The 22,322-nt window shown below is 35.4% G+C and overlaps 3 protein-coding genes across 3 annotated transcripts in view; all 3 read left to right on the top strand.

Annotated features, from left to right (window-relative positions):
• Nucleotides 1-17,049, top strand: part of Miox (Myo-inositol oxygenase) — an 80,271-nt gene extending 63,222 nt beyond the window's left edge. The window contains exons 2-8 of the mRNA XM_066399416.1: nucleotides 12,926-12,966; nucleotides 13,044-13,227; nucleotides 13,371-13,579; nucleotides 13,873-14,009; nucleotides 15,628-15,762; nucleotides 16,465-16,563; nucleotides 16,623-17,049. Of these exons, the coding sequence (XP_066255513.1) occupies nucleotides 12,955-12,966; nucleotides 13,044-13,227; nucleotides 13,371-13,579; nucleotides 13,873-14,009; nucleotides 15,628-15,762; nucleotides 16,465-16,563; nucleotides 16,623-16,731 (885 nt within the window). The 5' untranslated portion in view covers nucleotides 12,926-12,954 and the 3' untranslated portion in view covers nucleotides 16,732-17,049. The remainder of the gene's footprint in view (nucleotides 1-12,925; nucleotides 12,967-13,043; nucleotides 13,228-13,370; nucleotides 13,580-13,872; nucleotides 14,010-15,627; nucleotides 15,763-16,464; nucleotides 16,564-16,622) is intronic.
• On the top strand, nucleotides 4,847-12,476 carry swm (Zinc finger protein swm). Its single transcript, XM_066399396.1, has 16 exons — nucleotides 4,847-5,076; nucleotides 5,254-5,372; nucleotides 5,927-6,057; nucleotides 6,497-7,104; nucleotides 7,203-7,575; nucleotides 7,959-8,186; nucleotides 8,299-8,436; nucleotides 8,567-8,779; nucleotides 8,948-9,103; nucleotides 9,603-9,732; nucleotides 9,854-10,002; nucleotides 10,225-10,429; nucleotides 10,550-10,758; nucleotides 10,974-11,087; nucleotides 11,395-11,544; nucleotides 11,668-12,476. The coding sequence occupies exons 1-16, from the start codon at nucleotides 5,018-5,020 to the stop codon at nucleotides 11,743-11,745; spliced, it is 3,060 nt and encodes a 1,019-aa protein (XP_066255493.1). The 5' UTR covers nucleotides 4,847-5,017; the 3' UTR covers nucleotides 11,746-12,476.
• Nucleotides 17,050-17,185: 136 nt separating the features above from the next.
• On the top strand, nucleotides 17,186-18,266 carry LOC136415051 (uncharacterized). The gene is made up of 3 exons (XM_066399419.1): nucleotides 17,186-17,378; nucleotides 17,649-17,780; nucleotides 18,015-18,266. The coding sequence occupies exons 1-3, from the start codon at nucleotides 17,279-17,281 to the stop codon at nucleotides 18,092-18,094; spliced, it is 312 nt and encodes a 103-aa protein (XP_066255516.1). The 5' UTR covers nucleotides 17,186-17,278; the 3' UTR covers nucleotides 18,095-18,266.
• The last annotated feature ends 4,056 nt before the right edge of the window (nucleotides 18,267-22,322 follow it).

Raw genomic sequence — 22,322 nt, forward strand, 5'->3', positions numbered from 1 at the left:
ATACGTGCTTTACTGAACAAATCCAATTGTCGCACGCTGAATGGACTTAGCTTAACTATCGCAGATCAATGGAAATCCCAACTGTTTACTTACTTAAGTATGGTTAAAACGTAAATGTTGTTTCTGGGAAATTGGCGACGGATTGATGTCGCTTATGACTGTGTTTTAAAAATTTAACTGGGCAGAAGAAAATGTAGAAATATGTATTCAAAAATAATTCGTTCCTTTAAGGAATTATTGACACAGCATTTTGATTATCTTATACCACGTTCTAATGGGTTGCTAAAACAATGTCACGAGGTAAAGCATAATATCTCTTCGCGCATAGCTGTGACTCAAAATGGTCATAATTGTTGCATATTATCAAATACATAAGCATTGATACTGTGGTATTGAACACCTAATAACATTTGTAAATTTGCACTAAAAGACATTTTGGAGAGCTTACCGAATAAAGGCTCAATCCTTGATACCTCACAAATTAAAATTAAATGAAAAATGAAGATATTATTTTGAAAACCGGGCAATTTTCATGAAGGTACTTCTCAAAGCAGTGAACGAAAATCCATGTTAACACCCGTTTTAAACATTATGAGGGGCTAATTAAATTAGTAGGTAAAAAATCTTTATACCTGGCTGATAAATCAGGATTATGATGGATCCCAGTAATCTGTTAGATTTCTAATTTATTGCAATAATTTGCTTTATTTCCCTTAGAAACACTGTGGACGGAGATGACTGGATACCGCTGATAACGCGGGTTTGTATTGGACTAATGAATAACTTCATTTTTGTAGCAAAACAAGGAGTGCAGATTTAATAAACATATAATTTGTATTGAGAAATTTTAAAACATGCATGTTGCAGACAGAAAGATAGCTGGAGAAGCATAGAAAGGATCCTCTGATGTAACATTGATAAGTTTATTTTAAAAGCAAAGTAATTTAGACCACAGTGCGATTTTTCCAACGTTCAAAGCCTCATAACGATGTAAGCCACACAATTTATCTTCTAATTGGTTCACCTTTGTTTACAGATTTGTCTGTAACATAGAGCGTGCCCAAGGCAACGCCATGTCTAGCGTGGGGATTTCTTAAACGGAAAGAAATGTGAGGTTGTTTACATTGAGAAAAAATTGCGCAATCTGGAGATCGACGAAACACTGTTTCAAAATTTGTAGAATTTTCGCAGATATGTGGAAAATCACGAATGCTCCATTTTGGTTTTTACTAAATAATTCAAAAATTAGAGATCGCAGAAAGTTTACAATAAAAACTAACTATAAAGTCAAAACGTCTTTCAATCGCTGGTAAGTAAATAGTTATTTAGGCATTAAATAATTGACTCATAACACTGCAAAATTGATTAAAAAGGAATAAACGTTATCAAAACTAAGTTTTTTAATCGTTTACAAAACTCTTATTATTATTACGATTTTATTTACTTTTGCGTTTACTGTGGAATTAACTCGGCTATATTAATTAAATAGGTTTAATTCTTTAAATTCAGGAATTCAGGAAACATCTGGAGATAATAACTCAGTTTTTGTTTTTTCCAACAGTACAGAACATCCATTCTTCGCTAATTATATGGGGTATAGGGTAAACGGTGATAGAAAAAAAAAGATTGATGTTCCGAGCTAAATTTTTGAGCTTAGTCCGTTGGTCTAAAAAACAAGAAAATGCTCTATAAGAGCTTCAAAAATTATATTTATGCAATTTTAAAACATGTAATTTCAAGAATCTGACTACGCCACTGGATGCTATGGCAAACACCCTATAAGAAACCGATTTCAATTTCTCGTTAGGCGAAATGATAGTCGAAATGTAACGAATAATCGCAAATTATCAATTTTCATAATTTCTCGGTATATCGGAAAAATGCTGATAGCCAGATCCACTTCGGATTAACAAACTAAATTTAAAAATCGAGCTCAGACACTAACGAAAAAAAAACTGACAAAAAGTGGACACCCTGTATATTTTATTACTTAACCGTGAAATTAATTGCTTAATTATTATATGGCAAGATATGTGTTTAATTATTTGAAATAAAAATAAAGACTTAATTTCCTTGTTACTAGCAAAATCACATGATAAAACGAGGTGACGAAAGTCACATGACTGAAGTAGTTAGGTCTGCAAGCAAGTGTGTAAATTAAAACAAGATTACTTGTTCTTTAAATAAAGTTTTTAATAAATATATTTTGATATGGGGTCTCGTATATCACCTTCAGCCAGTCAATGATTAATAGGTTCTGTATCAGTGTGGTAAAGGTTCATCTAGTATTTGGAAAGTTAATTATTTTCGGGTCAACAAAAAGAGCGATTTAGTAAAAAGATTCATGTTAAAGACTGAAAGACCTTAATCCCTTTTTAATTACTTTTTAATGCCTCTTTTTAATACACTGGGATGCAGCAGAAAACTCCCAAGCGATACTTGAAATTTTTTGCCATTGTCATTTGATGCCTCATAATTCATGTTAACGAAAATTCCTCCAAATTGAAAAAAAATCTGAATTTTCAAGTTTTCTTCTTCAACTTAATTTCAAACATATTTTTTGCATTTTAGAGTAAAAAATTACGCACAAATGGATCAAAAATATTTATTTAATTGTGTTTCTATGGTGGTTAACGTCCAGTTGTCGTTAACTCAGAAATCCAAATTCAGTGCGTGTATTCCAAATTCCAGACAAATATTTCATAAATTCTAGGAGCTATTAAAGAAAAAAATTAGAGAAAAGTAACGGTAAAAGACTCTATATCTCGGAAACGAAGTATTTGCAGATCTCCTTTTATATGAAGTTTTCGGTTGATCCTTGGTCGTAGAAAAGGCGGCTAAAATTATGTAACCTAATTTCCGGACACCCTGTATAATAGAGAATCCTGTTTGAAATTGCAGATATCAAGGGAAAATGCCATCTAGAAAACAATAGCTAATGCGGCAACATGGGATGAAACAGCTGATTATGAAAGAAGGTCAGCAAGGTTGTGTCGACTAACAGATATGTGCATAAAGTTACACAATTTGTCAAAAGCATCAGGATTAGGTTTCATTAATAAGATTATTAGGTGCATAATGCAGATTTCAGTGAAATTGGAAGCCAACTTTAAGCGAATTATAGGGCAATTAGGATGAATAGCTGGGATAAAAGTTAATTTGCAGAACATAGGATCACCGGAATTGATGCACAATACTCCTTAAAGCTCACAATTATACATATAATCGGCAATAACCCTTAGAATGACTTTGAAAATGATTTTAATTTCTCATGATTTTAAATTTTAATTAAATATTATTGTCAGCTTTGTAGCCAAATTGCTTGCAATTTATCCAAAAAGTAAGTAAATCATTAATCCGAAAAATAATAGACAACTCAATAAATATTTGCATACTACAGCTCTCTAATCTTCCGATTGCACTTACCTACAAGCAGTTCCTATAGTGATTATTTAAATTAGATAAATTTCATGCGACTATAGGTATCTTCAATCATAAAATCATAAAAACACAAATTAAATGAGTAGTCCTTTGATCAATCATTTACACTACACTACGTAGTCGTAGCATAACTACACGTAACGCAGACGACAGAACAGGGTGAAATAAAAACTATAGATTCTAAAATTTAATCTTTCTGTTTCAATGCATTTTATCCTTATTGATAATAAATGGGAAAAAATGGTAATTAAAACACATCATGTACCAGGAACTACATACTTATATAATTATGAATTAATTAATATTTTCGAATAGTGGACGCGCGTTTAGTTAGACAACAGGGCAATTAATATTCTAAAAATGAAGGTAACTAGTAAAAATAATGGTGCATATTGATAATTACTTATCAGCCTAGAGTTAAAAAAATTACTTATTATTTCCCAGTACCTAATAATATTATGGTACAATGGCAACTCCGCGAGATATAAATTAAATCTGTTGCGCAACGTTGCCAAATACGTCCCATTCAAGTGTTAACTAGACAGAAGATTTAAGTGAAAAATTAATTAAGAGGTTATTACACCCCTTAATTGCACGGTAAACTCTTGTCAAGTTTATGGGTGCATGTGATGCTGTCGTACATATTGCACGATTTCCTTCATGAAGACATGTGATCAATTGAATATTGCAACGCACTTTATTGCTCATTCGCCAGGTAAATAAGTAAGCCTCGTAATTTTATTGATGCGTCTAGTACTTAGATTTCATCTGTGTTTTATGTAACCAAAAGAAAATAAGCGTTTTTCGGCTAGTTATTCTAGCATTCATTTTCCTTCACCATAACGTCAAGAGTACTCGGTTTGTGCAAACTTTTAATTGATATTATTAATAAAACATAGAATAACAGTGACAGTTTTCTTGTATTACGAAACAGACTTCAAGTTATCGAGTAGCGTTACTCTATATTCCTTTTTATTTGGCAGATGAGGTGGAATCTTGGGCTTGTAATTAAATATGTTTTATTAAACGGACAAGGAAATATTTGCGCGATGTAGCCCTTATGGTTTGAACTTGTATTTAACTTGTACATAATATTATCTTTTAATTAATAAACTTAATTATTAATTATGAATTAACAAATTTGAAATTGCGGGATTAAGATTATTATTTTTGATTTTTTAAAGTAATATATTACATATACAGTTTATTCTCTACATAGTTTACGTGATCCTCTAACAACCTGGTGGTGAAATATAACATCATTGTTTTAACTACTCGCGCATCGAGTATTATATACATGTCACCCTCTAACATATTCCATGAATAAAGGATAGAGTATAGTACGCTAAGTATATCTCTTGAGAAAATTCCTACGTTCTTTGACTGATTCGACAGCCTCATTATCACAAAAAATCAGAACAACAGAAGATGGCTGACTTTCGATGATGCAGTCTTTCGTTTAGATAGTTGTGCTGGTAATTTTGCATAATTCCTTAGAAATTTGCGTTTGTTTTGTGCCCCGTTTGTTCTACTGAACTTTACGACTACTGTTTCCCAAAATATACCACCATCCAACATGATAATAGAACAAATAGAAGCCTTTAAAACTTGGCTGACAGCTGTTCTGAAGCCAATGTAAGTTGACCCCCATACACGGCAATTTTGCTCCTTTTGAGCCATAAGCTCCTGAACAGATGGTTCCAGGCAAAGCCCACTATTTCCCGAAATTCCTTAAAGGCAGTTCTCAATTTTTAGCAATTTGAAAACTAAGAAGATAATGCTAACATAACCCTATTTTTACCCCATTTTCAGGTGTGAGGCTGACCCGGCGGCTTTAGCTAAATATGTCCTTGCATTGATCAAAAAGGACAAATCTGAGGGAGAACTCAGAAAAAGTATGGTTGGACAACTTGAAGTTTTCTTAGAGAGAGGTAAGTAGTTTAAAAGTGTCCAGTCTATTTTTAAGGACCACCTACTTGGAAATACAGGGCGATTCTCAAAGTAACGAACACTGAATATGTGTGTGTAGATGGCTTCAAAACAAATCGTTTTTTCATGTGAAATTTTTTGCTCATATTTATGATTTCTGTGATACTGGCCTCAGATATTGTTCAAATAAGAATTCAAATGTTCTACTTTTGCAATTACCTCGCGTTTATGTACAATGGTGCGCATCCGCATTTCAGTATAAATGTTTGGAATCTGTAAACTAATAATGTTCAAATCAATGGATGTATCATGGAAACAACTATTCTTAACACTAGGGATCCCAATCAGTATATTTAAATAAATATGACTTTTTTCCCTGTGGGATTTCAAAAGTGTTTGTAAATTTGATGCCAGTTGAAAATTAGGAAGATTTAAAAAAAATTTACATATTAAAAATCAACTTGTTTCAAAACCTTTAACATGCGTCTGTTCTAAGGAAACAGCCAACCTTGGTTATCTTTATTTATTATTATTTAAATATGCATTTTAATTTCAGAAACGGAGACCTTCGTGAACCTAGTCTTTCAGACTCTGACAAGCAAGGAATACATCAACACTCCTGTAATTCCAAGTGCTAATCCTCCAAATCCAAATATTCCTACTCCTGCGCCATCTAAACCTAAAGAGGTAAGTTTGATGGTAAGTTTAAATAAGACCTTCAAGCAATGTGTTATCCAGTTCTTGGATGTTTTCTCTTAGGCTTTTGGGTTATAACAGAATTGAAAATATAGAGTGTAAACACAAGTACTCCTCCCTTTCACTCCAGCTTTTACAGTAACTATTTCTTTCAGTTAAATTTTGGACCAAATAGAGTTAATAAAGGACTAATTTTGTCAAGAATATTTGTAAGTTTAAGTGTTGAATTTTCTGTTAAAGGACACCAAACTTATTCATACATATTCTTTTGTTGGCACAAAGCACTGTAGGTATCAAAAATACTACACTCTTTGCATTACTGCAATTATTAAATAATGTTCATTGATTTTATTATTCTGATGTGCCTTTTACTGTACAAGCAGTACTTACTTTATTATTATGTGTGCAAAATTTTATTTGTGCACAATAGGCAAAGGACACCAAAGTTATCATCCAGCCCAGTGAACTGCCAAATCTCAGCGAAGCAGTTAATGGCAACAACATAGAGAAAAAAGATCTCAAGAAAGACGTCAAAAGCCGAAGAAATTCTGATAACACTCCCAGAGATACTACTGTAGGTCCAGACAGTGCCCATGGAAACCCACTTGTACCTTCTGCCATTACTTCCAACTTTCAGGAGAAAGATGAAAGGTTGGCGAGACGACGATCCAGGCACCGCTCATTATCGCGCAATCGTTCAAAATCCCGATCCAGATCCTGGGATAGGACCAAAAGGTCGAGATCCAGAGAGAAATCCCGGGAGAGAGTCGACAGAGAGTCGCACAGGGTGGACAGAGACAAAAGGGAAAGAGAAAGGATTGAAAGAGATAGAATCAGACCATGGAGAAACAAATCTCCTGGAAGAAGGTATGACAGGAGAAGGTCAAGGTCTCGTAGCCCGAGTCCTCTGAGGATTAGATCAAGGTCTAGAAGTCCCAGGCATTCTCATCGGGGCCGATTCAGGGGTAGCCGAAGCAGGTCACGGTCACTTGAAAAGAGGGAAAGGAAGGATGTTAAGGATCCAAAAAATCAGCCTAGGTAAGATTATTATTTAGTTTAAAAATCTAAGTTGCTTTTCTCACTCCTACCCGTGGTTAAAGCGATTAGAAGAAATCAGCATTTGAAACTTTTTTCAGTCCTGGAACTCCTGGTCAGGAGCGTAACCATGCAGACTCCGAGCCCGGCTCAACAATAGTACAGCACCCTTCCAAACGCAGGTGTAGAGACTTTGACGAAAAAGGTTACTGCATGAAAGGAGAAATGTGTCCATTTGACCACGGCATTGATCCGGTTGTACTAGAAGATTCTTCTTTAACCAGAGTGTTATCTTACAATGCCAATGGTGACGTGGCAGGTACGATGGCCGGCGGGGGTCCTCTGACGGGTGTACCGTTACCTCCTGGAGCATTACCTCTCAATCACCCCGTAGATAATCCGTACAACCCGCAGGCGCCGCAGATGTGGAGTGGGAATAGGTTTAGAGGACCCAGACCCATGGGAGGCGTTAGAGTAAGTATGAGGATTATTTAATCAGTTTTTATTATGTTAAAAAAATGTTTTGCGGGTTTTCCGCTTTGCGTCGAGTCTCAAATTGTTCCTGGAAGTAAAAGTAGCACTGCCCTCTTTTATTCATCCATCGCTTAACTTGATCACCCTGTATATGTATATGTTTTTTATGATATTTTCTAGCAGTTTCACGTTTAAGTAAAAAGTTGGGCAGATAGTTGGTGCAGATAGAGATTAATTGGCACTGAATTTTTCAAAACTATGTGTATATTTATACATAATGAATATAATCTGTACTTTATGTATATAATGTATTGGATCAAAGTTTCTAGAACTTTAACTGGAAGATTATATTTTAACATTTACATATACATTCTAATTTATAGCCACCAGGAATGGCCCAGTTTCCACAACATCCTCCGCCAAATCTTGGTTTTCAAAGAGAGTTGATACCTGTGCCTGTGGTAATGGACAGCACAAAACCTCCGGGAATGATGCCACCAGGCGGGTATCCCTCTGGTCCTCCGCCGCAGAGTTATGGCCCCGGCGGAATTCCGATGTCCCATTCGGGCATGGAGGGCACTCACATGCACACAGGAATGTATAAGAAGAAGGTAAAGCCATTAAAATATTTCTACGATCATGATTAGAATATAGTAGAATTACTATTATTTAATCTAAAACATTGTTTTCCAAACTTAATTATATGACATTTAAAATCTTTAGTTTGACTTCAATAGACTGGGCCCCAGGAAAAACATGTCAAATTGCAGTCTTGAATTGAAGAAGGTCCCAATACCACTGAATACCATTACCAATCTCAACAATCACTTTTCCAAGTTTGGTAGAATCGTCAATATTCAGGTGAGTACTTTTTAGCCAGTGAAGCCAAATAGATTTCTTTAACCAATATAAGAACCAAAACCAATATATTGAATATCACTTTTAAAATTGGTTTATAATTTCTAAAGACAGGTTTTTGCTTCAATTTTAGGTCAATTATGAGGGTGATATCGAAGGTGCTCTTATTACATTTTCCAACCATGGCGAAGCTCTTTCAGCTTACAGGAGCACCGAAGCGGTGTTGAATAACCGGTTTATTAAAGTGTTTTGGCACGACGCCGATGGAAATAAGCAAGAGAATGTTCCACCGGCTCATGAAGGGGCGATTAAAGATCGATTGGGTGGACCTCCAAACACAAATAAAGTATGTTTTAAAAACAAAGTGAAATGTGTGTGAAGTGAATGATATCCAATATCCTTAACATTTTTCCTTGCATGTCCTTTGAACGATCATCTGTCAACTAAAATGTATTTTCCTCTTTAATAATTTACTTAGGTTACTCGTTGCAGTATTTTATGATTTCTCTTCCAGGTATTGAATTTAGTTCAACCCAAAGCAGGCGAAGGCGAGGGTGAAAACGGCACTGTAAAAGATGAGATTAAGCCCGAGTTGACCAAAGAAGAAAGTAAAGCTCAAGAAGCTGCTGATATAAAGAAGAATCAGGAGTTGTTGGCTGCACAAGTTAAGGTATATTTGAGTTCTAAAATTAATGATTCTCTTCATGATTGGTGATATACATTGTTTGATGTCATTTCATAGTTAAAGTAAGTACTAAAGCAAGGACATTTTAATATTATGGACTACACGACAAGTCCAATATTTTTAGCCTAGTTCATGAGCTAACACATAAGCACAAAAGAGGCGACTCTCATTTCATTTTTCCAAGGTCAAGCAATATATTATTGTGCAAAGAAAAGCGTGGGTGATTTATTCTAATAAATCGAACTTACTAATTGTAGGAGACCAGCTTACATAAGTGAAACTAACGGTCTGAGTAAGACTCACATGGAGGCAGAAGTAAAATGTGCTGTACTATTGTATTGGCATTGTAAAATTCTGCTGTGGTAATGTTTTTTTTGACCATGGCTTGTTTCTAAGTGTTAAATTGAGCGTGTGCTGCTAGAGTTTATGACAAATTTGATTTGTAGTATTTTATTAGGTAATATTAATTCTATTTTTTCTCTAGATGAGTAAAAGCAAGGACGAACAACGTAAAGAAGTACTAAAAATACAAAGTAATTTGAGGAAACGGAAACAGGAACTTTTAGATAAACAGTTGTCGCAACAGAAAGTACTCCTAGATAAGATGTCGAAATGTAAGTATCTGATTTTGTAGCAAGGGTGCTAACTCAAACTCAAATATAAGATATATATAAAATTATTAAAACAAAGTTGATGGACTTTGATATTAAAAAATATTTAAAATGATTTTTATAGTGCCTCCAGGACCTCAAAGGGATGTAATTAAAGACACGATAAAAAAAACACAGGAATCTATAGAAGGAATAAAAAAGGACCTGGAGAATGCGACTTTGGCCGCCAAAACTGCCACTGGTGGAGTTAAATCTAAAGAAGATATACAAAAGGTAACAGAATAATATTTCCTCTGTAGAGATATTTTTTAGCTGTCATATGCGAGAAATATATAATAAATACGATTTCCCTTTTAATGAAACGTTTTTGCGACACGTCTTAACCTGAATTGTTACGTTTTTTTTAAATCTCCTTTAGCTTAATCCACACAACAGGTTTTGACATTGGTAACAACAGAAAAACATATTTTATTGTCAATAATTTCTCTCTCTTAGGAACTGCTTGACATGGAATTGGATGTGATTGCAAAACAGCAAGAAGGTGCTGATACCACGGAGTTACAGAGAAAAATTACAGAACTGAAGGCTAAAGCGGCGACTCTCAGCAAGATGCCGATTAGAGGGCGTAGCCGAAACAGATTTACCCCTGTTGCTAGCTGGCATTTATTGTCAAAAAATAATTTAGTGGATAACAATTATAGTGAGTGACTTTCTTTCTTTTTTTCTAACTCACTTTCCGGTATCATATGGTTTCCAATCTTCCAACCATTTGCCGTAATTGAAAATTTGGATATTGTCATTATTATATATGGTGTTTTAGCATTAGCGATGAGTGGAAAAGTAAAAACCGCCAGCAAAATAATCAACAATCTTACTACGACCAAGACTGCAGCGTCTGCTCCAGTGCCTGGTCAGTCCCAGTCGACGACCGCCTTTTCGAAACATATAACGGTGGATCATCGACCTGCTAGGTTGCTGGTGTCTGGATACGAAGCTGAGGAACAGGAGGCTGTGGTAACACATTTCCAGGTAAGTCCAAGTTCCAAACACGAAATTATTTGAGGAGTCATAGATCGATCATAAATATATTGATGGGTAAGTCGTAGAAATGTATCTATACTTAACAAGTCGTGAAGCAGAAAGGTACGACTGCATCAGGGAAAAACATTATACATATTTATATTATTAATGCTATTTGAGCTAGTTGTTACATTTGTTAAGTAATAAAATATACTTATTTTCAGCAATTCGGTGATGTAGCTGAATACTCGATCGACGCATCCTTGCCCAGCATTACGTTGAGTTATAAAACAAAGAAAGATGCTGAAAATGCTCTAGTAAAAGGGAAACACTTTCAGGTAATTGTTACTATAAATGAAATCTTTCCCACTGCCATGGGGGAAAATTATTATAGTTTTTATTTTATATATACTTTTAATTTGTGAAAATCAGTTTCTATTTGTTTTACAAGAGGTGGTCTTCTTTAAGTCTATTTGTATACTCAATGTAAACCTTTAGATGCAGTTAAATATGATATTAAATATAAAGATTCGATTAACATTTACAGTTCGATATTTTTATGGTTTAATTCTGCGTTTTTTTGAGATGTAAGGTGGAAGTTTTTGACAAGCCTTTGTTTATAACAATTTCATTTAACTATTGTAGGATCGGACTTTGTCTATAACCTGGCAATCGGGTGCCGCTCATCGTCTTCAGACTCAGAGGAGTGGAGGTTCGTCTACCAGAACCATTCTTCTGTCACAATCCGATGAAGATCATTTGATAGATCAAAGTTTATTGGAAGGAGACGATGAGGTGAGCTGCACGTTAAATTATATTGCAACAAAATTTTTAACAATAATAATTTGTAACAAATTGAACATAAATAGGCACAAAATAAAGCAAATAATTGACCACATTCTTAACGTAATATTCTAGGTTGCACCCGAGACTGAAGAGGCACTCCTCCAAGACGACGAGGATGAGGACGAGGAGGACCGATCATGGCGTCGATAGTTGTTCCGTGACAGAATTCTTGACGTTAAGGGCTGTTTAAATAAGTTTTGTTTGAGTGTATTTTTTGCAATTTATTGTTGTTAAAATACTAGGGCGAATGCCTTTCATTTTCAGCTTTCGGATGCCATAGTCGGTTCGTTTTTCTGGCGGTTTGGTTGGAATTATACCTCACAATAAGCATAATTTGTGTTTTGCATATCAGCCATGCGAAATTTTCCAATATCGAGTTCTTTCTAGTTTTGAGAGGCATAATTTAAGCCTATTGTCAGTTGGGCACATATATTTAGCTTTGAGTGTATAAATTTCCAATGTTATTTTTGTTGGAATCTAGGCGTAGTGTTTTAGTCCTATTATCATATTCCTGGTAGTCTATTATCTTTTAAATGTTAATTGTCAGCCAAAAATCTGCATTGGGGCATGTCTCGTTTCGCACTTGGTTTATCTTTTATTAACTTGCTCCTTCTTCCTTCGTTCCTATGAATTCTAGTCTGTAATACGGATTTTTGGCATTTTAAATGTGTCAAATAGCATTAGACACACTGTATAATTTTTTGGTAATGGAAATGATGAGGTAAAAAACTGAAAAGAACACAGCTTGCCCCGCATAACATGAGAAAAAAAGAAGTAAATCTTTGAAAAAATATAAAGGCATTAGAGTTAGAAAAAGATAGAGACAAAAAAGTGTATATTTTAATAAAGATAATTGACTCTGGGGCTTGAAAAAAAATACAAATTTATGAAAAAAAGAAAATCGATTGACGTATAGCAGATTGCCAAGATTTCTGCCACAGGTAAGTAAACACTTAATTTATAATAGTTGTTTATTGAAATGATTTATATTAATGACCCACTGAATAATTTAAATTTGTCGGAGGTTTAAGTTAAAACGTACGTACTATTCTATGTTTACCCACCATTTACAAAAAACATTCCACTATTACAAAATCGAGACTCGTGTAACAGTATGATAACAACAAAAACAAATTTGCTATAGCTCCGATTATCAAGTATAACTGCACCCAAAAATAAAAACAATTTGGTATTAAACATTTGACTTGTTGCACAAAGTTTCTTTGATTGACTTATCATCAAGGGTAGAGAGGATATCTTTTGATAGTGAACTATTGATAATTGAGTTTCAAAATCAATAATAGATTTGAATGCCGGGCAGTTGTGTTGCTGTTGGTTTCGGTGTGAAAATAAGTAAAAATGAGGATCCTTGTAAGTATCCTTATTATATGCTATGCAGCTCAGTACTTGTAAAGGTGGTTTTGGCAATTTTCATTATGTTTTCGTAGGTCAATAAGCCGCAAACCAACCTTATCGATCCCTCAGAATTACTCAGACCTGAGCCAAAATTTGCTGAGAAAGATATAGGCACCTTTAGAGATTTCTCAGTTAATCCAGATGATCCGATTCGGGAAAGAGTTAGGCTTACCTATGTAGACATGCACACAAACCAAACGGTTGATTTTGTGAAAGGTATAGAATACCCTCACTTAGATATGTTTCGAAAAATCCGGAAATTAGTCTAACCGGATTTTACCGGCATGAAAATATAAGTTTTCCGATCTTTAATATCAATCGTAGTTACATTGTTCATCTATTATTGTATAATGGATTAGGAAAATATGAAAAATGGTGTGGCTTCAATACTTTCAAATCAACAATGAAAAATGCACTGATAAGACTGAACGAACTGGTAGATGAGAGTGATCCGGACGTGGATATTCCAAATATTGTGCATGCCTTTCAGACTGCTGAAAGGATTAGGCAAGATTATCCAAATGACGATTGGTTCCATCTTACCGGACTGATTCATGATGCTGGAAAAGTAAGTGTTTTCTTGTTGCAATTAATTATAATTTTAGTTTATTTATGAGAATTTCTGAATCGTCTGATTTTTCTTTTTCGATTAGTGGAAATTTTCAAGCAAAGCTATCAAGTTATTACGGATTATTTTAGCTTGTACTTATGTGTAGAATGTGCAGTTCGCCATTTTATCCAGAATTGAGTATTTGGAATAGATAGTTTCACATCAAAATTATTCTACTTCTGTAGGTCTAAACATCTCTGACCATAACACCAACTGACCAATCAAACTAAAGATATATTACCTTCTTTCAGGTGATGGCTTTTTATGATGAACCCCAATGGTGCGTAGTGGGCGATACCTTCTTGGTGGGTGCTGACTGGGCTCCCAGCATCGTGTACCGAGACATCTCGTTTGAAAACAACCCAGACGGCAAAAACCCCAAGTACAAGTAAGAAAATCAAAGCCCTTGACGCATTTGATAGAGAACATCGTCGGAAATGATTAAATAATCCCCCTCCGAGTTGGCTGCTAAGCAGAAATGTTAAAAGACAGAATCTCATGAATAGCAAATGATGAATAAGAGATTTTGGGTCACATTTCAGATTCCGTGCGGCGCGAGCGGGGCATAAAAGGCCCAAAGAAAATTTGTTTGACACATCCAGAAGAGATTAATTATGATGAGCGGGCGGGGACGTCTTATCTGCGCTCCTCAACCTCTCCGCAACTCTCGTGTTTAACGACAAAATGGCAAAGTTTCTTGACTCTTGCAACTTCACAGGTTTATAACTAAATTAGTTCTCGCGGAGGAGGCAGCTTATGTCACGGGACGGATTTGTCGCGTTTAGAATTCGCTCTCGAGAATTAGGTCTCAGGTAATTAAGGCCACGGGCTTTACTACTTCTTCCACCACATATTCTCTACATTATAATCGCAATTTACTTTGAGACTTGAGATATTTTTCATGCACTGGAAATAAAGTGATTGTATTAAATCTGGCACGTGCTGCGTCTGTTTTAAATCCATCTACAAGGTGTTCCATTTAAAAAGAACCGATGTAAATCATAGCAATTACAACACGTAATTTTTTTTAATATGTATGAGTACTACAGTGAAACCGCTTTTTAGGTAGTGGCTCGTTTTTGAACTTTATTATTCTCTTCCGTTACCTTCATATTCTGAATTGTTTTAGAATAATCCGAAGTTTTGATAAACTAACATTTAATACGGTTATGAGTTTGAATTGTTGTTAAGTTGTTTAAAATCTATATTTATGTTGGTAATCTTACTTTACTTTGGAAATATACGGAAATTGCACATCTTACTCATTGCATCGTAAGTAGACGGCTATCTGACGGCTGATTATGGTGGTATCCTTTTCATATCTGTATTTTTCTGGGACACTGTATTTTTGTCTAGCTTGCTCAGATGCAATGCTCGCGTCAAGGTAAGGAGATAAAGTGAACAAATTCTGAATAAACAGCAATCTGGAGAATTCATTCAAAACTACCCTTGATTTCTCGAATCAGTCTGAGAGTTCTGCACTCTTCTTGCTGAATATTTTATTGGAAAATATCGATAATTTTTGTGATAAAGCATTCCTAGTTTGACATCCCTGTAAATGGAAAATACAGCCAGTACATCTATCTTCTTCTCTTTATTCCTTTTTTAGCTTGACTATAGGTCGTTCCATGCTACTTCATGGTACTCTCGTTCTTTTCGAGCAAAGCTCAAAATTTAATACATCGAAAAGTAATTAGTGAGTGAAAAACCCAAGCCCGATTCTGTCTTTTCGCGAGAGCAAGGTGTAAAAAAATCCCTAATATCCAATGCAGAATTAAGTCTTCCGACACCGTTAACCGTGTTATCTACGGCCCTAGACTTGTTTTTCCACTTTTTACGACACGGAAAAACTTTTTAACTTTTCTTGATAGACGTGAAAGTTTAATGAGGCCCAAATCTCTGGAGACGTTCAGTTCCTCTCCGACTTCGCGGCAATATTTAGAAAACCCCCTCTCTAGGGACTTGTAATTGGGTTACAGAATTATTTATCAATGATTTTATTTCAGCACGAAATATGGCATGTACCAACCGAACTGTGGATTGGACAATTTACTTATTTCCTGGGGACATGACGAGTATCTCTACAGGATGCTAAAGCACAATAAGGCCAAGTTGCCTGAACAGGCACTCAAAATGATTAGGTATATTTCAAAAATCATCCTTAATATTCACGTAATAATTGTATACACAAAAAGTAGTGCTAAACTCTAGGTACTACAGTTACCACTCTGTTTTCTTTATGCGTGCCAATATTAACACCATAGGTTCTTCTAATATTTATCCTAATAATGTCAATTATTCGTTTATTAACACTTTACTTTCATACCACGACTCATTCCAAACTGAATCTGTTGTGCGCGACGTACACAGAGTGATGTCTCTTCCAGGTTCCGTTGTAAGAACTGGCCTATCCTTATGTGTATTTCTTGACAATGTTTTGATTTGATGCAACTTCTATGTCAGTTAAATAAGTAGTCTTTGATGTTTTACCCTGGGTTATGGAGTTTAAGTTCAATAGTCGAATTCATTAAGAAGTCAAATACCCACCCTATAGCCTATGGCGCCCTTTACCCCTACAAGTTTAGGTTACTCGCTTTCGTGGGTATGTTACAATCTAAAGCAGATCACAAAACTTCGTTGTCATCTGCAATTATTATTATTATTATTATTCTGATTCCTCGTGCAGTTTTAAAGGTCTTTTTTACGAATGGCACTGAACGAAATATCAGAGGGAATATCTTTTTGAATTAGATTAAGATGAGTTGAGTGTGAAATTAATGTAAGCGAATTGTGAAAATTACGGGGCAGCGAGGATAATATCAACCTCTCTAATATTGTTTTAGGTTCCACAGTTTCTACCCTTGGCACACTGGGAATGACTACGGACACTTTATGACTGAAAAGGATCAACGTGAGACTAAAAATTGGGTTTTAATCTTCAAGTAGGGTTTTCTGTCTAAATAAAAAAAACGAAGTTTTCCATTTGTGTACCGTTTTACAGTCAATACGATCTCTACACGAAGAGCTCGAATATTCCTGATATCGAGGCCTTGTGGCCTTATTACGAGGGCTTGATCGAGAAGTACATCCCTGGTGAATTGGAGTGGTAGCAACTTTAATTCAATAAGTACAGAGTTTTAGAGAAATATAATTATATATTTAATAATATTTTTTATTGTATGTATTGTGTGTATTGCAATGTATCTGCAGGTGTATAAGCACCTGCCTCTCCTTCCCGACCGGGGCAACTTTGTTGGACAAAAGAGACACAATCAAAGGCGTTACGACATTTTAACGTTTTTATCTGACGACAAGGTCTTTAAACAATAAGTAGGTTGTTTTATAGCCCACGAGTCAATGTTCTCCCAGATTTTCTTAAAATATCGCCTTAAAATTTCCAAATGTGCTCCTGGACTATTGACTAACTTTCACTTGTTACTGTTGCTACAACGGACCAAGACAGTATTTACCTGTAACACTCATCTTGTTTAAGACGAAAAATTGTGTGTTCTACTTTAAAAAAATTGCAAATTCCTCATTTAAATAAAAACCAATAAGATCAGATGGCGATTTTTGTTTCTCGTTTTTTGCTTGGTCTTAGTTTGCCGCGGTATTGTGCGCCATCAGCGACCCATCTGGTCAAATCAAGTATCCACCATGGATATAAAAATCACCTTTTTGCTGTTTTTTACTTTTACCTTGGCCAATGGATTGCCGACCATGTACAAAGTGAATGAGAATAAGATATTTGAAAAAGGTGCGTTTCTTTGTGCGTAGGTGTGTATTTTTATTTTAATTTGTTTTTTTTTTAGTATACGTAATTTTGCTTTATCTAAAAGTCACGTTTTAACATACAGCTTTTTCTCATTTCATCATCTTGATTTAGAAAATTTCCGCATTATGTAGATGAGCTGTCCTCGATACGTGGGAGCTTTCCTTGGGAGCTCCTGTTAATTATCTGAAAGTCTATTTTTAGCAGTGACTTCTTATTTGAAAGAAATTCTTTAACTACTATCTCGATGTTTAGATTTAGTGCCGGTATCCTCAACTGTAATCCCACTGCCAATTTACAAAGTTAGCTCGACTGGGTACAACATTAAGCCCACGAAAGAAGATGAGTTAAATCAACGACCGAAAGGTCCTGTTTCTCTTGTCACAGGTAAGGCTCCACAAAAGGCAAAATGTCTTGATCATATCAGAGGTTATACGATGTACATAGCCTCCGTGCAAGTTTCTTTCAAATTGAATTATGAACAATTATGTAGGAATAGTAAACAAATTCCAAAAACTGAGTGCTTAAAAGGCTTCTGTTTTTTAGTGATTTTGTTCTTCGCCACTCTTGGCATGGTCACTTTTTAAAATTTTTCTGACATTTTTTTTGCTTCTTTTATAGTAAATAGTAAGAAAAAGATCTTCGCCGAAGAAAAGAAGCCCACCGTTGTGAAGCAAATAGGAGCATTTAAAAAGGAGTAGACTCAATCCATTCTGAAGATGTTGAATGCACTACTAACAATAAATAAACCAAAGTTACCACAACTAAATACCTGTGTCATGTACCTTGTTTTATTTTTATTAATAAGCAGTTAACTAACGTATTATAGATTTTACTTAAAAATGTTTATTAAAGCTATTTTAACATTAAAAACCTGCAGTGTTACTTTTGAAATCCTTTATTCTTGTTTTTATTTACTTTTGTGTATATCTTCTTTTCTATGAAAAAAGAGTTTATTTGATTGATGATTGTTCCTTTCCCTTACCGTTTCTTTTGAAAACAATGATTCATGCTCAGAACTCAATCATTAAGGAATTTATGACGGTTTTTGACTTGACTCATCTCCCCATCGCAAATGGTTGATTTGATTTTTAGCCACGTAATCGTTGTTTGATTGGTGATTTTTTCTCTTTTTTATTTAGGTGGAATTAAATGGGTAAAGTTAAGCGGTGGAAATAGCTGGAACAAACATTGTTTGTTTCGAGCAGCTGACTGCAGCGTTGCTACCATGCAAATAATGCGAATAAAATCCTCGAATACAAGGTAATAGTTGTAACCACTTTTTGAATTATAGGTTTTTATTGTTGTCATTGTGTGATTTTAAAAAGTTCTACTTACGACCAGATCTATGAAGAATCTATGAGACTATGAATGACAATTTGGGATTAAAATTTACAGAGTGGTAGGTATTTTTGATGGTTTGCCTTCTACCCCCCCTAACTTTTTTGTTAAATGCTAACTACCGACCGTTTATTTTCCGAAGCTTAAAGTTGCTGTTCAATTAATAAAGCTTTTCGCTATCTGGCATTGTTTCCGTATTTGTCACCGTTTTCCAGTTATTTGGAAAAGCATCTAGGAGCGCATATAATTTTTCATAAAAAGAGCAGATATGTCCATGTGTTTCTATTTGGTTTTCCAGATGGCTAAAATAGAGTGGATTCTCTAATTCAATTAGACTACTAACGTTATTTTTACCACATTTTAATATGCATCTAGAAATCGAAATGGGGACGTTGGGGAGCCATGAAACATAGGAGCTTTTTATGAGAAAATCTGCTCGTAATTTTCCGGTGATTTTTTTGTACTTATATCGTGGATGCTTTAAAGCCCGTCTTACACGCTTATATTAAAAAATATTATTAAATAGCTAATAGTAAAAAAAGAAGCCGAGTACGATACTTACTTGGATGCTCCTCTGTATTTACATTCCTCTCTGCAGTATTTTTGTTTGCTCATTGTTGTATATGCATTCGCTCAATTATTCAGTTCTTTTATAGATTTGTAATTAAAAATCTTTATTTGCTATTCAAATTTTGAAATTTGGCTGCACATAACTAGCGGATTCAAATAGTTCTATTTCAGGTAAAATAAACTGAAATTGAAATGCCAGCTTAAATTATCGCAGGCACGTTCATAAAGGAATTATTTGATTTGGATATCAAAATGATTTTGTTCCGTGTATTTTTCAATTAATATTTTCACCGGAAATGCATTTGCGCTGCAGCTCTAATTATTTGGAAATATTTTGATTCTGTTTAGTAATTTTAAACAAACAAATAGGTACCTATCTAAATGCCAGCCAGTCAATTGTTGGGTAAAATATATATACCCGAGAGCCCCCATTAACTTCCTTTTTCAGGATGTTTTTAGTGGTTTTAATGGAACCTCCCTTACAGCGTTGTGCTGATTTTTTTACTTATTCTGGATTAATTGTCAAAAAATGAGCCCTTATGCTCTTGTTGGACGTAAATGTTGATTAAAACTTGGCTTCGAATCAGCAACCAGCTACGAACAACTAATGCGACAAAAAATCCAATTTAAAAACTCCGCCCGAGGGCGATCGAACGATTGCGGACTCTTCTTGTTTTAACTTTAACATCAGAGGAACAAAACTAATGTTGCAGCGATTTTAATAACATAGAGCTTTGATGAAAAATTTGTTCCCAACATTGTCGCAACAAACGCCCCCAAGGAGCAATCTAAACGAATACCGGCTTCTTATAAATTCATTTCAGGTCTGCGTTTTGCACATTTTTTTAAATCGGTGTTTTGGCCTTTATAGTTTGTTATCAAAATGTCTTGAATCCACCAACATCGAGATGTCTTGCATATCTGTTTAATCTGTCCCAAAGTCTAATGGGACCTTGTCCCAATCTCAGAGATTACTTCCTATTGGACCTGTCATCCAATGACTCTATTGATAACAATTAATACCTATAGCCCCTATCATAGAAGCAACCAGGCCATAGTCTTCCTATTTGGAGAGGACTTCTGCAGTCCTTTAGCAAAGAAATCTTAAATGTGCCATGAGGTTTAGCACGTGACTTCTCGTGTTTCAGTCTGAGCGATCATAATACCGCTAAATTTCGAAAAAGTTTGCTCAAAAAACGACTTTAACATAGTAGGTCCTACTCGCATCGTTTTGTATCAGTCGTCATCTGGGACCCATTCCAGGTACATTATTAGATCTCGTCTAATTGAAACTATTCCCGAAATGATGTGTTCCCGTTTTAATTCCCAACGATCAATAACCAGCTTTAAATATAATTAATTTCGCTAGTCTAGGTAGCTAGAACGGAATTAGCTACAGTTTAGGATCAGGGGGAGGATCTGTTTAAATTATTATCATCCCCAGGGCATACGTTGTTTACAGGTTTCTCTCCGTCGATTCGATTGTTAGTTCGGGAAGATTTTGCCTTAAAGATTGGTGTGTTGCACTGTTTATGTAAGGATAACTGTAACTGCGCCAGACCTGAAAGGAAGATAGATCTTCCATGATGCTGCACTCCATCCCTAGCAATGAGAAGCGGCGGCATAAAGGGGTGTCGAAGAGCATTACGTAATAATAGCGAGTGATGGGTGAGGATTTTTTGTAATCGCCGAGGATTTAAAAAACCAATTCCAATACCCACCAAAAGCCTCCTGCTCTGTGGTGGTCGGCAATAAATTTCGGTGCAAATGGAACCGAACTCCCCATATTGTTTGCTTAAAAGGGCCGCAATGCTAAATTAATTACAGAAAAGTCTAAACAAAACTGCGGCTATATTTGCTTTAGTATAAATTATCAATGGCCTGCAGACCAGTTATGTAGTTTTGGAAATACGCTCAATTTCCTTGTGCAAATTTAACCAACAATACGCGATTCGTCCATTTTCGCGCTGCTTGTGTTATGATAAATTTAGTAGCCACAACGCATTGGCGTGTGAGCGTTGCCAAAATAAACATCGCCCTCCCTGAGGTAATAAAAAAGCCCTCCATTCATTATCATATAAACTCCAGAAGCACAAAACGTTTCATATGAAAAGGAAATGAATGGACATAAAAGAAACACTACTAGGTAATAACGCGAGGAAAGAAATCATGAGAAAGATATGCGTGTCTCTAATTTTTCGTCAAAATGGCCGTTTAATGGCGACACAGGGTGATATAATATTAAATATGGCGTGTTGGTGGGCAATAAGAATGTTAGATAGAATACAATAATTACTAAGGTCGGTCAGAGGGAGACTGTTGTCCACTACATTCAATTGATCCCCTGCACGAACCAAGAATTTGGGCCTGGATTAATCATCTAGAGCCCAGAGAGAAAGGTAATTTTCACTTTCGTATTGCACGAAAAGCGATTAAAATTTACTTGTGGAGCTACCCCGTTCTTAGAAATTAATCTCTTAGGGTCTTTTATAAGGGATAACAAAGGACCAGAAAAATATCAGTAAAAGACGCGCTGATGAATTGAGAAGGGTAGTCAGACAGAAATAAAACTAAAACATTTCCCAGAGTACCTCCAAGAGGTACTTCTTCAATCCCTTATGTCTTCCTGGAAATATTGAAGAGCACATTCCAAAATATGGGAATTGATGTGAATACCGCTTTTCCTCATCTGAATGTACCTGAAACTGTACCTTATACGCCTCAGCACCTCAGAGGAAGGTTCCTTGTGACTCACTTTTGGTATGCACTTCGACCTTAGGCTGGTTGGTTGGGATATGTCCTAAACCAGACTAGCTGAAAAAGCTTTGATTAGTAGTGAACAAAACTGTCCAGACCCTTCTGTAAGAAGAACGGCCTCACTGGTTTCACACCAAGTTCTAAACGAAGTATAATTCTGTTATAGTGCTTTCTTTTGCTGCTGCTTTTCTAGGTCTATGACTTCATCTCCATCAGGAGTTCAGTACTTAGGCGAACGAAAACACGCGGATGCAGATTGAG

The sequence above is a fragment of the Euwallacea similis genome, chromosome 19 (genome assembly GCF_039881205.1).
Source record: "Euwallacea similis isolate ESF13 chromosome 19, ESF131.1, whole genome shotgun sequence".
Classification (NCBI taxonomy): domain Eukaryota; kingdom Metazoa; phylum Arthropoda; class Insecta; order Coleoptera; family Curculionidae; genus Euwallacea; species Euwallacea similis.

Excerpts from the sequence above, each read along its gene's own strand:
- swm (XM_066399396.1), top strand. The coding sequence starts at position 5,018 with ATGATAATAGAACAAATAGAAGCCTTTAAAACTTGGCTGACAGCTGTT. Across the intron at positions 7,576-7,958 it reads GACCCATGGGAGGCGTTAGA|CCACCAGGAATGGCCCAGTT; the intron begins GTAAGTATGAGG and ends TCTAATTTATAG. Across the intron at positions 8,780-8,947 it reads GACCTCCAAACACAAATAAA|GTATTGAATTTAGTTCAACC; the intron begins GTATGTTTTAAA and ends TTTCTCTTCCAG.
- LOC136415051 (XM_066399419.1), top strand. The coding sequence starts at position 17,279 with ATGGATATAAAAATCACCTTTTTGCTGTTTTTTACTTTTACCTTGGCC. Across the intron at positions 17,379-17,648 it reads GAATAAGATATTTGAAAAAG|ATTTAGTGCCGGTATCCTCA; the intron begins GTGCGTTTCTTT and ends CTCGATGTTTAG. Across the intron at positions 17,781-18,014 it reads TCCTGTTTCTCTTGTCACAG|TAAATAGTAAGAAAAAGATC; the intron begins GTAAGGCTCCAC and ends CTTCTTTTATAG.